The 15025-nt window shown below is 45.2% G+C and overlaps 1 protein-coding gene across 5 annotated transcripts in view; it reads left to right on the forward strand.

Moving 5' to 3' along the window:
* Nucleotides 1–3249: 3249 nt before the first annotated feature.
* Nucleotides 3250–15025, forward strand: part of LOC125952301 (centaurin-gamma-1A) — a 146020-nt gene continuing 134244 nt past the window's right edge. Inside the window, exons 1-2 of one of the 5 annotated variants that reach the window (XM_049681711.1) lie at nt 3250–3356; nt 4697–5483. In XM_049681711.1, the coding sequence (XP_049537668.1) occupies nt 5297–5483 (187 nt within the window). In that variant the 5' untranslated portion in view covers nt 3250–3356; nt 4697–5296. The other 4 variants (XM_049681712.1, XM_049681709.1, XM_049681708.1 and 1 more) reach the window with 4 other exon arrangements.

Here is a 15025-nt window from a genome sequence, read left to right on the forward strand (position 1 = left end):
CATCTTCTTCTTCTTCTTCTTGAAACTCACGTGGTTTTGTTGATAAAAGCGCCCTGCTATGAATGTCAAACAAATTCAAAATGGTGACCTGTCAAAGCGGTTAAGATGCTACCTGTCTTTTTAAAGTACCTTGGGCAAGGTACTTTAAAAAGACAGGTAGCTTTATCCAGAACAAATCCCCGATCGTATTTTAGAAAAAACTTCAGAGTTTGACATTCACGGGATGGTGGGATGTTTACTTCGGGAACGCTCTTTTTGGAGCTGTTTTCGCTTTTCTGTGGTATTACGACAGTTCAAATTCACGAAAAGTGGTACGAAAGTTAAAGTTTATGCAAATATTCTCAAAATTCTTCCTAGTGTTTCAATATGGTATCGGTCCGTAGGTCTTGCCACCCGCCCTAGAACAAGAGCTTGCTAGCGTTCCTGGACCGTGCTCACTCGCTGTAAAACACAACTCGGTCGCTCGAATGATCTTAAATAGAGAGATGAATCATTTAAACATCCGAAAAAGAGTGAAATCAGGTACTTTCCTTGATAAAACCACCAAACTTGCCCATATCTTCTTCTTCTTCTTCTTGAAACTCACGTGGTTTTGTTTATAAAAGCGCCCTCCTATGAATGTCAAACAAATTCAAAATGGTGACCTGTCAAAGCGGTTAAGATGCTACCTGTCTTTTTAAAGTACCTTGACCTTGGGCTGGGTCGAACACATATTGGCCCCTATTACGAAAAAGTCGATAACGCTATCGATCGACAAATTAATCGACTCGAATTTCAGATGAACACAATCGATATCGAGTCGATAACGCGGAGCTGCTCGAAAGCAGGCAATACGTCAAAAGTTGTTTAAATTGACAGTTATTATAGAAAAATTTGTAGAAATGCTGATGATCTGATGCTGATCTGCTGTCTTTTTGATTAATTTTATAATCTAATTCATGTTTAATCATGTATTCCATGTTTTTTCATGTTCATTTTCATGTTTTTTTTGGTGATGTATTTTAATATTCCTTCTCGATATTTCGATCGAGAGGGGGGATTTTCAGAACGTTTACTTTAGCGATGGGTCCTCTGGTAGTTAACAGAAACCGTGATCTAAGTTTTGCTAGGACGATGTGGTGCAGGTGTCTGTAGTTTTCCGCAGTTAGCTCTGTGAAGCTTGTAGGCGTTTACTGTTGACAACGCCGAATTTGACTTTTGATTCTTTCGATGGTCTTCCGACGTGATTACTGGAGCATTAAGAAAGCCAGCAATCGCCATGTCACCGCATCGAAGCATCCGGTTGGCTAATCGCGAAGGTTCTACAAACAGCCGCATATGCGCAATCAAAAATCGATGGAAATTACATTGCATTCCATGCAGAATTAAGCTTTGATTGGTTTAAAAAATATCTGCTTTTAATAAGAGCTTTTCGCTGCTAAATTATAGGAAAAAAAATTTTTGATGCGAAAAATATTTTTTAAAAAGGGGGCAAGACAGGGAATATCAAATAAAACATTTAAGAATGTTTTCCTTCATCCTAATTAACATTTACATGCTTAAAAACTACCATCTTCCAACCAAAAACAGCGTTAAAGATGAACTATCGACGCTATCGACTGCTCCGGAGCAGTCGATAACTAATCGATCGATAAATGTGCGTTCGCAATGCCATTTTGTCGATTGACAACCAAACTGCTCGAAAAAATGTATGGGATGACAGTTCGAGTCGATTATTTCCTTATCGATCGACAAGCGGCTTTATCGATCGACAAGTAATGAACCAAAATGAACAAAAATGACCAAAAGTTCATCCCTTGTCGATCGATAGCGTTATCGACTTTTTCGTAATAGGGGCCATTGGCAGATATCGATGAGGAAATTCATTAGCCGTGGCCACACGGGGCGAAAACTCTAGCGCAAACGAAAAAATTAATGCCAAAACTTTTGCGCTTCGATATGTTTACATGGCCGGGTTGAGGAAATTAAAATCGTTTTTTTGAAGAAAAGGATTGAATACACTAGCAATGATCACTCACTGTCGATGTAAACCACAAAAAGAACATATTGTGAGCCCTACCGTTTGCAAAAAGCTTTTACGCTAGGTTTTACGCTCCACGGACCAATAATCGTTTGACAGCATGTAAACGGCAAGCGTAAACGTTTTGGCATTAATTTTTTCGTTTGCGCTAGAGTTTTCGCCCCGTGTGGCCACGGCTATTCGTTTGTATCGAGCAACGGGGCTTCTCGTGAGAAGTACCAAGAACTGCAGGAACGAATAGCTGCACTAGATGAGGAGCTATTTGAATCCAGAGCAATCATACAATCCAAAAACGAAGGTACAACACAGTCAGTGCAAATAATTGAAGTAAATCGTAAACAATCGGATTTATCAATCAATGCTAAATGTATCGATGGAGTTGCCACACTCCATATCGCGGTTGACAAATTTATTTCATCGTATAACTTTCTCCAATAGCCGTTGTTCTATATCGCCATATCGAGAAGAAATAGGTTTACTATCAAATGCTTCAGATAATAAAATTGTAGTTTACTAGCAAAATGTTTTCCAGTGCAAGCAGCGCGTAAGGTTTGTATTTTGTAGTTTTGAACCGTGAAATAACGTTAAATGTTTTCACACTGCTTATTTTGATCAATCATCGTTGAAATAAAATGTAATAGCCGAAAATCGTTTACTGTACTTATAACATGCAGTACGTACCCACAAATGTACGTACAAACAAACCGAAACTTTGGGCGAAACTTTGAAAATGAACTGTATTTCAGTGACTCTTATTTTCCAGCTAAGCAATGAGAAGCAGTTCACCAATTTGTTGATGATTTCGATGATTAGAATTCCCATAAAATAACTGAAATATTTACACCACAATTCAAATATTACGCCACAACGATTTCGTCGTAGAAAAATGACCGTTTGCTCATTCGCTCTACCGCATTAAATCCTTAAAAAACGTTGAAAAGAAAAATACCTACAGCAGCAATTATTTGCTTTCATCCTGAGATTTCCGATACATTCTACACCGTTAAAACGATTCCTGGTATTTTTAGCGTAAATTTAAAAAATAATGCCAAAAAGTTACGCTTCGTGTGGCCCGGCTTAAAATTTAAGTAGAATGAACCAAGGACTATAAACGCGTGCCTTGATAGAAAGAGAAGGCGAACAACTACTAGCAGAATTTAAACTTAACCAAGATTATCTGTAAAAGTGTGAGATTGATAATCCAGTCTAGTATACTTCATTATAGATACACTCAGTAGTCTTATAAGCTGGCCGACTATTTGCATATCTACCTTCAATAACTACAAAAATGATGAAAAACCACATTAGCGATTGTGTGTAGATTGCCCCCTGGAAGGTGCGACGATTTTTTTTTGTGTGTTTACATTTCGACGGACGAAGACGTTGCGCGGAGTTCGCTCGTGGAGTTTGAATATTTCTCGGAAACCAGCCAACCCGAAAGGCGCGTGGGAGTCGTGAACGGTGACACCGAATCCCTGAACGAAGATTCTGCGATAAAACGCTGCAAAATCGCCACAGAAATCATCACACAAATCGTGACAAAAATCGTGTTCAAAAATTAAACGAAGTGATTGGTCGTGCCGTCTCTGTCGCGCTTGTGGTGTCAGAGCGAGTGTTTACGTGTGAGTGAAAGAGAGGGAACGGGGCTGGCAGCGAAATAACATCAAACAACCCAACACCTTGATTTTTTGGTAAAGTGGATTTTAAAGAGTGTTTGGTCAAGTGTAATTTCAACCGAAAACGCTCCAAAAGCCCGTAAGCGTGCTTCTTTTCCTCGGTTCTTTTTCAGCCCATCTTCTCCTGAACGAGAGGTGCGTTTTCTTGGCCAAAAGAGCTGACCAGCATCGACGGAGAAGAAACAGGAGAAGCGAAAAGAACCGACCGCTCAGCGGATGCTGCAAGACGTTGAGAGGGTGGGATGAGGGCGGAGGTGTGGGCAAGAAATCGGTGAAACCGTAACGAAAACAAGAAAAGAAAACGAGAAAAGAGTGTAGAGGAGAAAGACAGAGGGAAGAAGAGGAGATGGGACGGAAACTTGGCGCGGTGGTTGCGAGATAAAAACCCGTCGAAGCGACTCACGGAGGACCAGCCTCCTCCAGCCCACGGCGGGCGGGGAACCTTCTTCCTTTCTCTTCCCTTTTTGCTGCGTCTTTTTGGGCTCTGCTTGTTTGCCGATGACGCCAAATAAAATCGACCCAGAACCAGAACCGAGAGAACCTTGCGTGGGCAAAGTGCATCGCAAACATCCCACCAACGGATGCAGCAGCATGGAAAGGGTTGTCGGTGAAGTTTGCCCTCGCCGTTAAGATGAAAAAATTAACCGAAAATGGTTCATCTGCAGTGGAAAAGTCCATTTTTTAGTGGCTGTGGATCAAGATAATTCGCGTTAGAATGACCGATTAAAAGGGTTGGCACGTGGAAACACCCTCCACCTCGGGAATCAACGGAAAAAGTTTTGAAATTAAACGCCAGATTCTCCACCCTGATTCTCTGCTAATCTTCTTCCAGTTAATTACAAAACTATTCCACGGTGACAGAATTTATGAGTCTTTCCGCCCAAGCAAGCTCTGCCGAGCGTGATTTCGCGCATTCCATCCTCGTGCTTTTTGCTGTAATTTTCTCTCCACTTCCGGTTTTAGCCAATTATACTTATTTTCCTCCCAAAATTCACTCTAGGCCCCAGCCTCTAAGCTTTGCGTCTGCGAGGAACGCGTGTGGCCGAGGAAGTCCGAGACAGAGAAAGTGAAGCAAAGATTTCAAGAGGAGCCGCATTGTGATTATGTTAAATTAAAAATTCGAATGCAAGATAACCCGCGAGGTTCGCGTGTGCGCCGCGAATTGTGAGATGAAGAAATAGTTTCGAAAAGAAACAAAACAACAGCAACGTCCATTCGCGAGTGTTTTATGTGCCACAGTGTATGCGTGCGTGTGTGTTGTTCGTGTTTTGTGATTGAGTTTCTGACGAAAATTGGGCTGAATTTTCATTTTCATCGTAATTATTCCCGTAATGTTTGGGTCACGGGCTTTTCCGGTGAGTGATAAAATCGCCCTAGCGCGGGCCCCAGTGAAAGGTGTTGCGCACGATCAGCAGTGACCTAGTAAGGTTTTTTGAACCGCGGCCGCGGCCCCATCAAGCAAAAGGGGTGGCGAGCATCAACAGCATCAACAGCATAGAAAAAGAAAGTCCAAGCGCCGATCGAGAGTGATAGTGCTGATCCGGCGTATTTTGTGCCCGTGTTTGTGTGTGTGTCTGAATGTGTGCGAAAAGTCGTGAAAATGAATAACAACAGCTCGTCGCGAACGCATCTGCCGTGGATGTTCAACAACTCGCTGGCCATCCGCCAGGAGATCCAGCGCTTCGAGAGCGTCCATCCGTCCATCTACGCCATCTACCATCTGATCGATCTCATCCCGGACGGCCAGGTCGCGCAGCAAATCCGGGACCATGTCGTCTGCATTGAAGGTAGGTGTTTATGGGAGGTGGAGAAAGGGGAGCACCAGCGTGGTTTGGAGTGACAAGGCCACCACGGGACGACGCGGCGGCAGGAAACGCATAATTATTGTTTCGTTTTATTGGCCTTGCTCCTGCTGCGATCAGTCACATAAAAATGTCTAAATTAACGATAAACAGTGTCTCCGTTTGCAGGGGAAGGTGAGAAAGGAGTGGAGGAATCAACTTTCCTCGAGCTCTCTTCTAGGTTGTGTTTAGCGGAAATCACTGGTCGTATCCAAATCATACCACGTGGAGCGCACGAATCATTTGTTCGTTTCAATATATCTTACATCAAATTATGATTTATGTGTGTCGTTAGGCCAGGGCCAGGAGAGGGGTTTAATCATGATCCAAAGAGTAAACTCTCGCTCCGAACCGCCCTGCCTGCGCCGTTGTTTCCTATTTCAGCTTTCGTTTGGACACGATCTTGATCATGCGGCTACGATCCCCCGGTGAATAGGACATGGCAGAAGCAAAGATGATTCATGTTGCCACTAATTAGCGTCACGCGCGTTGGCATGAAATATTGCCAAGTGTTTGTCCTGCAGCAGCACCAATCCCTCCTCGGTCTCTCGGTAGCAACGTCTCTCGCGAAAGCCAAGAGATTTTCCGGCACCTTTCGTTAGCTCAAGGTGTTCGTAGTGTAGCTGGATACGTTTTGTACGTGGCTGGTGCTGATGGCACAGCAAAATCCAATTCAAAATTCAATCCCAACATACTTTGCTGACACAACACAGCATTGGCACATCATTTTGCTGATAAAAGATGTTGCTCAGCAGAACAAAAAAATCGTCGAAACACGCTGCTGGTAGTGGTTTTGCGTTGTGTTGCGAAATCAGAACATCGTAAAATGGAGTCCAGATGGTATAATGGGCTTTTTTGGGTTTGCGCGTACGTACGCCCCGTAGTTTTGCTCGTGTTGCTCGTTTGAAACCAAAAACCGCTGATATGCCGCCCAGATGCGCCACAGAAATGGTTTGTTTACTTTCCTTCCCCCGCATACGCACATCTCAAACCATTCCTGCCTGCCTGTCCGGGGGTTTTATCGTATTATGTTGTCCCGCATGCCGTCTTGCCGTCAGTGACCGTGACCATACAGAGAGAGAGAGAGAGAAAGAAAGAGAGACACCCAGAGACCGGTTTGTCCGAAGTGAGATGCGTACGATGTTTATGGTTATGCTAATGTTTTTCCTCTTCGAGCTCGGCTAAAATTAGACTTCTGCAGAGCCATTTTCTTCTCGGTTGCCGTTGGCGCAGACAGCTCGGCAGGCAGGCGATCAAAAGAACCGTAAGCGAATGCAAAGCAGGGACAACTCACCAGCCAGTTAGTCAGTCCAGCCGTTTGGCCCAATTTTGAGACGCTCCTTGCGTCCGTTGCTTCTTCGCTTGGCCAGCTGAAACCAGAAGACTGCATCGATTAATACAATTAATAAACCACGATCAATGGGTGAGCGCTCAGCGCCTTGCATTGGTCGTTGGCGGTGTGGAGCTTTTGGAGCTCTCGATGTTCCTTGACATTGAAACGGCGTCTGTCATCGAACCAACAAACACTAGAAAGATCAAATGAATGTCGGCAACTCCTTTGCTGGTGGTTGCGGCAAAGATCAATGAACCCTTCGCAAGGGAGAGCAGGCTGTACCACGGAACGAAACCGCCAAAAAGGTAGCCGAAACATGATTAAGCCTTTGCTTTCTGTGATGATGGAGAATGAGAGGCAGGCGGTGCTTTGTGGGCCGAGGTCGTTGTCCCTGGCGAGAGAAAATTGTTGCCGTCACAGAGTCGAAGCTCCAAGATGGAGCTGTTTTCCTTTCAAGAGAACACTCTAGAGTACTTCTTCGTTTCTATAGCGATTGTCCTGCAGAAGAGCACATCACATATTAGCCAGTTTTAAACATTTAATTGTCTAACATTTTGTTATGTTGGTTTACAAACCAAACCAAAACGCAATTTAAATCTTTTGTATGAAAAGATCGAATGAAGGCTTTGAGGCTTTTGTCATTGTGTATTACCTGTTTTTTTGTTTGTTATTATCCTGTGTTGTTGTATATTTTTTGTTATATTTCATCTATACTGTTACCTTGTTGGATTATCACTAGCTTGTCACTTACGCAAATAACTTTATAAATAATTTACTATTGAACCAAATTGTTACCATCTCTATTTACAGTCATCGAGAACTAATCAGCTACTAATTTATTTGTTTTGCTTCTGATTACCTTCAATATCTTACGGTACTTTATCGTATCCTTGCTTCGATTGACCGTTCCATGAAGATTTATTCATTCTTTGATGGCATTCTACTTTCTTGTGCGTCATTTCGACTATCAGACCAAGAGCAACTAACACTCGACAGTGACGTTCGAGTGGTTACGTTTGCCAGTAAAGTATATGTAGGTCAAGCTGCCTACCGTTATTGTGTACCTTTGACATCCAACGTTGTCGTTTACGTGGTGATGGCACTAAATGCGACAATCGCAAGGACTTACGGAAGACAGGACTTGGCTTCTGGTTGTTCGATCTAGCTAACCAACCAAACGACATTATGCCTAAACGAAAGCACGGCACCAAAGCACGGGAAAAGATAAGAAAACCTCCCCCCTGGTGGCTGGTGGGATGAGAGAAAAGGGAAAATGGAGTAGGAAAATGGTAGTTCGCTCGCTGGAAGCTAATTTCCTTTAGATGTCAGCCGCTGGTTCGTTCGCCTGGGACACTGGCTCCACGGTCATGACGTTGTCCTTCTAATACATTGTTGGTGACGCCGTTGCCGCCGCCGCCACCGTACGTACGGCTTCGTGTAGTTCTGGGCTTCTGGGTCGATGATAAGTGGGCTATTCTTATCGAAAAACGACCGATCGCCGAAGGTCGCCCGTTGAAGGTTGATTGAGGCCTGGAACGGTCGTACCTTGAGACTGGTTGAACGTAGCGACATGGATTTTAGTGAGTAAAAAAAACTACAACATTCATGCCATTGCCCGCTGCTGCTGAAAACTATCATCAAATTTTACAGTCATGCTTTTTTGCTTCAATATTCCGCTTTCGCTTAAGACGATTGGCTTATTTACTTAAATAACGCACATTTTCTTCACATTCTTCGCATCGTTAGCGAGCCCAAACGGGCGTGTCTTCTTTACATTTACATAATAGAAAATAAGCCCACCATCTCAATAAGAACTGTTTCCATAAATATAAAGATTTTCCCCGAGCCCGAAACGAAATGTAACTTCCTTGGCAAACGAATATCGCATTCAATGTCACGTGAACGATCCTCTTCTAACCTTTTAACCTTCTCCGTTTCTTCGTCGATGCGACAAACTGGCATAGCTAATTCGATAAGGGACCAAATGCTGCGACTTTTCTTCGATTTCTCGGCCATTACCTTACCTGCTAGGGGCCACCATAAACCGACCAGGTAAACCTGCAGTGTCCAAGGGATGAGGTTCTAACCCGAGGGTCCGGGGCGCGTTCAAGTGTCATAAACAATGGAACCTCATCTCTTGACCTGGACACGGCAAAACACATGGTTTTTGGGCGTGCGGCAGTTGGAAAACTTGGAAGCCGGAAGAAACACAGCAGCAGCAGCAGCAGCAAGAGCATAACATTGGATGGCGCCTTTCCGCTCCACCTTATGCCGGATTCGTCTTGCAACAGTCTTCGTAGTCGTCGTGGTCGTCGTCGTTTGCCGTTTGCATATCTTAGCTCGTTCGTTTTCGTGCATCCGTTTGTCGGTCCGCGTTCCGGATCTTTACGATGTGATAATTTTCTCACTGTCGTCGCACCCGCGCTGCAGTTGTAAAGCGTAGTAGTAGTAACACCGTTTCCGGCGCCCGCCCGTTCGCCTGTCCGCTATCCGGGTTCGTTTATTAGACTAACCGGCTTTCCTATGTCAATTGCGGGTGGAGTTTTGTAGGAACTTTGTTTGTTAGGAACCGCAGCATCGCGCAGCATATGCTGTAAAATGAATGAAAAAGAACTAGCTCACCACCTTTCGTTGGTGGAGCGATTTGCAGTCTCTTTCTTCGTCGCATCCGATTGGCGTAAAATGAGTTTAGAGTTAGAGAAGGAAAAAGTCCGGTTATAAATCAGTCTCATGCTCCCCGAATTGCTGGTGAGAGAGTGGTTGCGTTTGAGTAAATTGACCATCAACAGAACGCTAAAGATTCGGCGCTGTACGATTACGTCAACCGCAGAATAGCATCATCGCGCTGCCGACGTATCTCGGCATCGCAGCAAGGCCGCGAAACGTTGAAATTTCCCTTTACTAGCATCCGCTTTTTGTAAACAGTTTGGCGCTGAAAGAAGAGGACACGTGGCCGACGATCGTAGGCTGCTGGTGCTGGTGTTTAGCTAGCCGGCTTGCAGACAGACAGCCGGCATAGTTTTGGGATAATAAAATAAACCTCCCTCCCGGCAGCTGAAAACTATTTCCTCGTGTGCTCGGTCCACATTCGGCGGTTTTCTGTGTTTCCTTTTTTTTCTTTTTTTCCGACGACCAGAGTATCAGAGACTCAGCAGAGCAGCAACTGGATGAAGAACCTAGAACCAACCACACACATGATACACCGTTGGCCCAGATGGCGCCGGTTGGCGTCCGTCAGTGCGTGATGCGTTCTACATAGTGGCTGGAAGACGTCATTCGAGGGATTTTGTTTCCGTTCTTCTCACTGTCCCACACAATCCCGTTTTGGCAACGCCCGGTTCCACTATGATTGTGGGCCGGCTTACACCTCCTCCACAGTTTTTGCTATTATTTCCTTATTTACGGCACGCAGCGGATGTGTTGCTGCCTCGTGGCGTTCAGCGGCCACGGAAGCGTTAACCTATTCATCGAATGTATGAACGATGAGGTGGGAAAATCATTCACAGCGTCCCCCGCGGACGCACTTTTGCCTAGAAGGAATAATTGCTCCACTTATCATGTTCCGCCACCATACTAACTCGGTGAAGGTCAAGGTGTTTGAGGGTGCACCCGGTGGTCGTCGTTGTCGTCGTCGTCATCGGAGCGGATTAGAACACCCACTAATGAACCCAGGCCGCTTGGCGAGAGTTGCTGAGAGCTGCTGTTAATCCGAAGGGGCGGAAAAGCTCGTGTATCATCGTTTTATGTTACATTCGGTGTGTTGTGTTTGCGGGCCCTGCGTGGAGTGTAGAGGGCGGGCATGCGTTAGCGAGTGAGGAACCTGTTGACAAGAAAGGGGGAGGAGGGCGTGTAATGCGAAGATGATGAGGCAAACTTGTGGTTGTTGTTGTTGTTGTTTTGCTGTGTTGCTGTCGTGATCCGAAACTCTCTTTTAGAGATGTTTCCGTCAGGCAAACGATCTTATCCAAGGTTGATCGGTTAGAATAGGGTCGTTGTTGGGTGTGGCATGGGTACGAGAACGAAGGTCTTCTGAGCTCAGTGTTTGGTAAACAAATGTGTTCTTTCGGGTACTATCCCAAGGTCTTGATCCAGCATATGCCATACCATCACTCACTGGCTGACTGGCTTTCTTCTGGGGCTCCATCTCTCTAGCTTTATTTTAAACATTCTCACTTCCGTCTCGTTATCACGACACTGTTTAAAAGGCGTTATTCACGAGGCGCGATGTTGTTGCTACCGTTGTACACGCATCAGCCTCGCTCGATAAGCCTACAGAACTCGTTATCGCTGTAAAACATAAATACCTGAAGCTATCTCGACATGGTGTTTCCGATGAATGAAGTGTTGTGTTTAAATGTTTATACTGGAACACATGTTTTTTAGATTTTATGGTGCGACTACAACTGTTCGTTTTATTGGTTTAAATTTCTCGAAAATGTACTTTTACATTTGCTTGATTTCTCTTTAATATGTTTGGGATTAGTACTTAACATCTACCAAGATTAATCTAAATGTTTCTGGCAGTCAATTCTCTTCTGTGTAACTTACTCATTTTGTACCTTAGTTTTCATATTACGGAATACGGAATTCTTCATTAAATCCATTAACTTTTTCGAAAATAAATAACAGTTTTTTGTGGAAACACCGTAATCATTGGTTCTAAGTCCACAATTCGCTTGCTGATTATCACTGAACAACCATTTATCGTTCGTTTGGTTATTCATAAACCTGAAACCTGACCGCTTCCATTATCTCTAAGACGAGCGCACTTCTCCTATCTAGCTTTTTACGATAAAGCGTTAAGCAACAGCCGCGAGCCTGCCGTGTAAGCTGTGACAACATGTAAATGCAGCAAATGCTGCTGGACCGCTATTCCACACCACACAGCTGAGCAGCTCATTAAATAGTAAACAGAAACATTGTAAATATTACATCCTTACCCGGGTTGACTACTGTGTTCCGGCTATTGTTAAGATCTACTTACCACAGCTGCACCACACACACACTCTCTCTAATGTCTACACTACGTGACCAAATGGACAGTCCGGGTTTTTATAGTTCCAAACCACTCCCGGGAGTATGTTTTATGAAATAGAGCGAGAGCGAGAGCGAGCGAGCTAGTAAATGCGGTAGAACCTGGTGTCGTTCTACATAGTTGGTGCAGAAAATTGAGCTCCGACCAGACGAGACTAGCGCGGTTCGAAAGTGATGTCAGTTTTCTTCGGTATTCTTTGTCGGTTTTTGTCGAGAATGTGCTAAAGATCCAAGCATTTGAAACGATGCTTGTGTTCCAGCGCTTAGCTCTAGTTATAGCGCGTTAGTATGCGGCCGGTCGCTGATGGTGGTGCTGTTGCTGCTGCATCAGTATGAAAAGTGTCATGTTATGCACTGGAACTGCGAAGGCTACGAAACGGAGATGCGATCATTTTATTTTTATCCATGTATGGCGTGAAATTGAAAAGAGGCACTAACGGTTTCAATGCACCACCGGAGTGAAGTCGCAGTAAGTTCCGCCTGCTGCAGTCTTTGAGGTCCTTGGGTAGCTATGCTCGAGTTTCGTCTCGTATGGCGTCAGTCGGCGCCTGCAGCTGGTGTTACATTCCAGTGCCGTGCGCTGTGTCCTTCTCATATCCTTTGGCTAGAAAGCATTCCTTCTCCTCTTTCTACGAGGATGTAATAAAATTCTCCGAATACCCTATCAGGGCCCACACAACCGATCAACGCAGCCTTGGTTTCCATGGTGCAACCAAAGACATCATATCTCTCCCTCTCTCGGTTACTGATGAGCCGGATCCTGCTGCACGACGCAGGAGTTTATTTATAGCAAGACAGTATTCAACGCTAACATGCTGTCATGTTGTTGCTGTTGCTGCTGCTGCTGCTGCTCCTTCAACTTATGTAAACATAGCTAGGGAGTAGTTCCGATGAAGCTCTTCTGCAGAATCGGAATATGAATTGAAGATTGCGCCAAGATAACCGTGCGCCGTGCGTTGATACTATTTCCGAATCGGTGTGTGTGTTTGTGTGTCATTTATTGGGTTGTTACACGCCGTCGTTAAACACGTGCCTGTCAATATTGGTCGCAAATGCCAAAGCAATCTACCTACTCTACTGACCACTGCGGGCGGCCAAAGAGATCCGCCGAGTCGAGTCGAAATGTCAAAATCACTTCTACGCAACCAGCAACCAGCAGTAGCAACATTTAACCCAGCTGGCGGTCTCTCTGAGATATGTTTCTCATTTCGGGGGTTCGCCAGCAATGGGTTTGCGTAACCGGCATAGTGACATTATTTATAGAATTAATTTTCAATTTCCCATCCTCCTCCGGTCTACCATTCCCGGAGCCTCAGCTTTAACGCAGTGCTTATGGTTGCCACCACCGTATGGATGATGTTCTCCCTGTTGTATCGACAATGAAGTGCCGCCACGCAAACAAGACAACATGTTGTTGTTGTTGTTGTTGTTGGCTAACTTGAAGCCAAACAAAGCCGTTCCCGAACCGTTTTGAGGGATTTCACGTGACCTTTAAGATTTAACATTTCTACAGAAAGAGAGAAGTAGAGAGAGAGAGAAACCATAACGCTGCTAACATAAAACAAAATGGGTTTTTTTCTGGTTTTTGTTTTCTTAAATAAAGTCGTAAGAATGCTCAACTGGACAGTTTGCATCCAACCATTGTGCCACGGACGCGCATTTGTGTTAATTGCATCGGCAATCAGGTTTCATCCCCAAAGCACATTCCCGCTTCTTCTTCCTCGTGTCACGATTTGCACGCGACCGTGCCACGATCGTGATCGCTTGCTGCGTGACCAGTTCACGTGCTGCACAATGCTCTGCGCGCTGCACACCGGCGGGACCGCGGTCGTTTCCTCGGGGACACGACTTTTCTTTTATGAATGACAGACGCGACTTTTTGGCGAGCAACGAGTGAACGAGGAAAGGGAAGAGCCTGGTACATAGGAAGCATGGTTCTATGGCTCCGAGCAAGCGCGCGCGCGCAACACACGAGAATCGTGTGAATTCAGCGGAAATGCAATGCGATCCGGTTCAACCTTCGCGTCCTCCTTATCCTCCTCCTCCTTCTCTTCACAGTCATGCTGCTCGTGGTCGGCGACAGGCATTTTGCGGGAGACACTAAAATGCTGAATGCATCACGAGACGACGGCAAAGGGGTAGCAGCGTGTGCCATGTCGTACGTATCGAACCTGGTGCTGCTGCTGCTGCTGCTTTCTATCGCGACATTCCCGCGACCATGCGCGCCCAACGAACGAAGCATTGAAATGTCATCGCGCGGGGACCCAGTTGAGGGGGAGATTATATTTGGCAACTTCGTTTGACCGTTGTTTCTCAGCCTTCATCACCTTGTTTCAAACTGTTCAAATGATGTGAATGGTTTTGGAAATGGAATTAAAAATTCATTTGCTCAACGTTCGACGGCTATGTTTAGCTATTTCAACAACATTAATGCACTTTAATGATGCCCAACTACCCAACGTACAGCCCCCTCTTTTGTTTTTGATAACATTTTACGCAAGTGGTGGGATTTTCGCGCAAAAGCAGCGTGCATTACGTGCATTCCTTGGAGGCTCTTGCTCTTGCTACGCGTCGAGCATAACTGAACGCAACAATGTAGCGTCTACCCCAAACGCCTCGTGAGGAAGACGTTAAGCTGATAAATTTGTCACTTCAATTGCGGCCATTTTTCACGGGCCAGCCGTTGCCCATTTTGTTGCCCCTGCTGCTGCTGCTGCTGCTGCTGCTACTTCCGTCTGGCATTAGCGCAGCAGCGACATACGAGGCTCGGCACATATGCATACCATACCATACCATGCCATGCCATGTTGAATGTAATTCCATTTGATCACATCTTTCTTGTCAGTCTCTCGGTCTCCGTCGCCCTTTCTCGCGCTCTCTTCGTCTCTCTCTCTCTCTCTCTCTCTCTCTCTCTCTCTCTCTCTCTCTCTCTCTCACTCTTTTGTCTATCATACTTCCTGCTGCTGCTGCTCGTGGCTTCGTCCTTGTGTACAATGGAGTTGTACAAGACAGTCTGGCTGGCTGGTTGGTTGGCGGGTGTATGTTGAATAATCGAGCACCACATCCCGTGGCGTACACGAACAACGAGGCTTGTATGAGAGCGCCACAGACGAAAGGCAGG

This window comes from Anopheles darlingi, chromosome 2 (assembly GCF_943734745.1).
Source record: "Anopheles darlingi chromosome 2, idAnoDarlMG_H_01, whole genome shotgun sequence".
Classification (NCBI taxonomy): domain Eukaryota; kingdom Metazoa; phylum Arthropoda; class Insecta; order Diptera; family Culicidae; genus Anopheles; species Anopheles darlingi.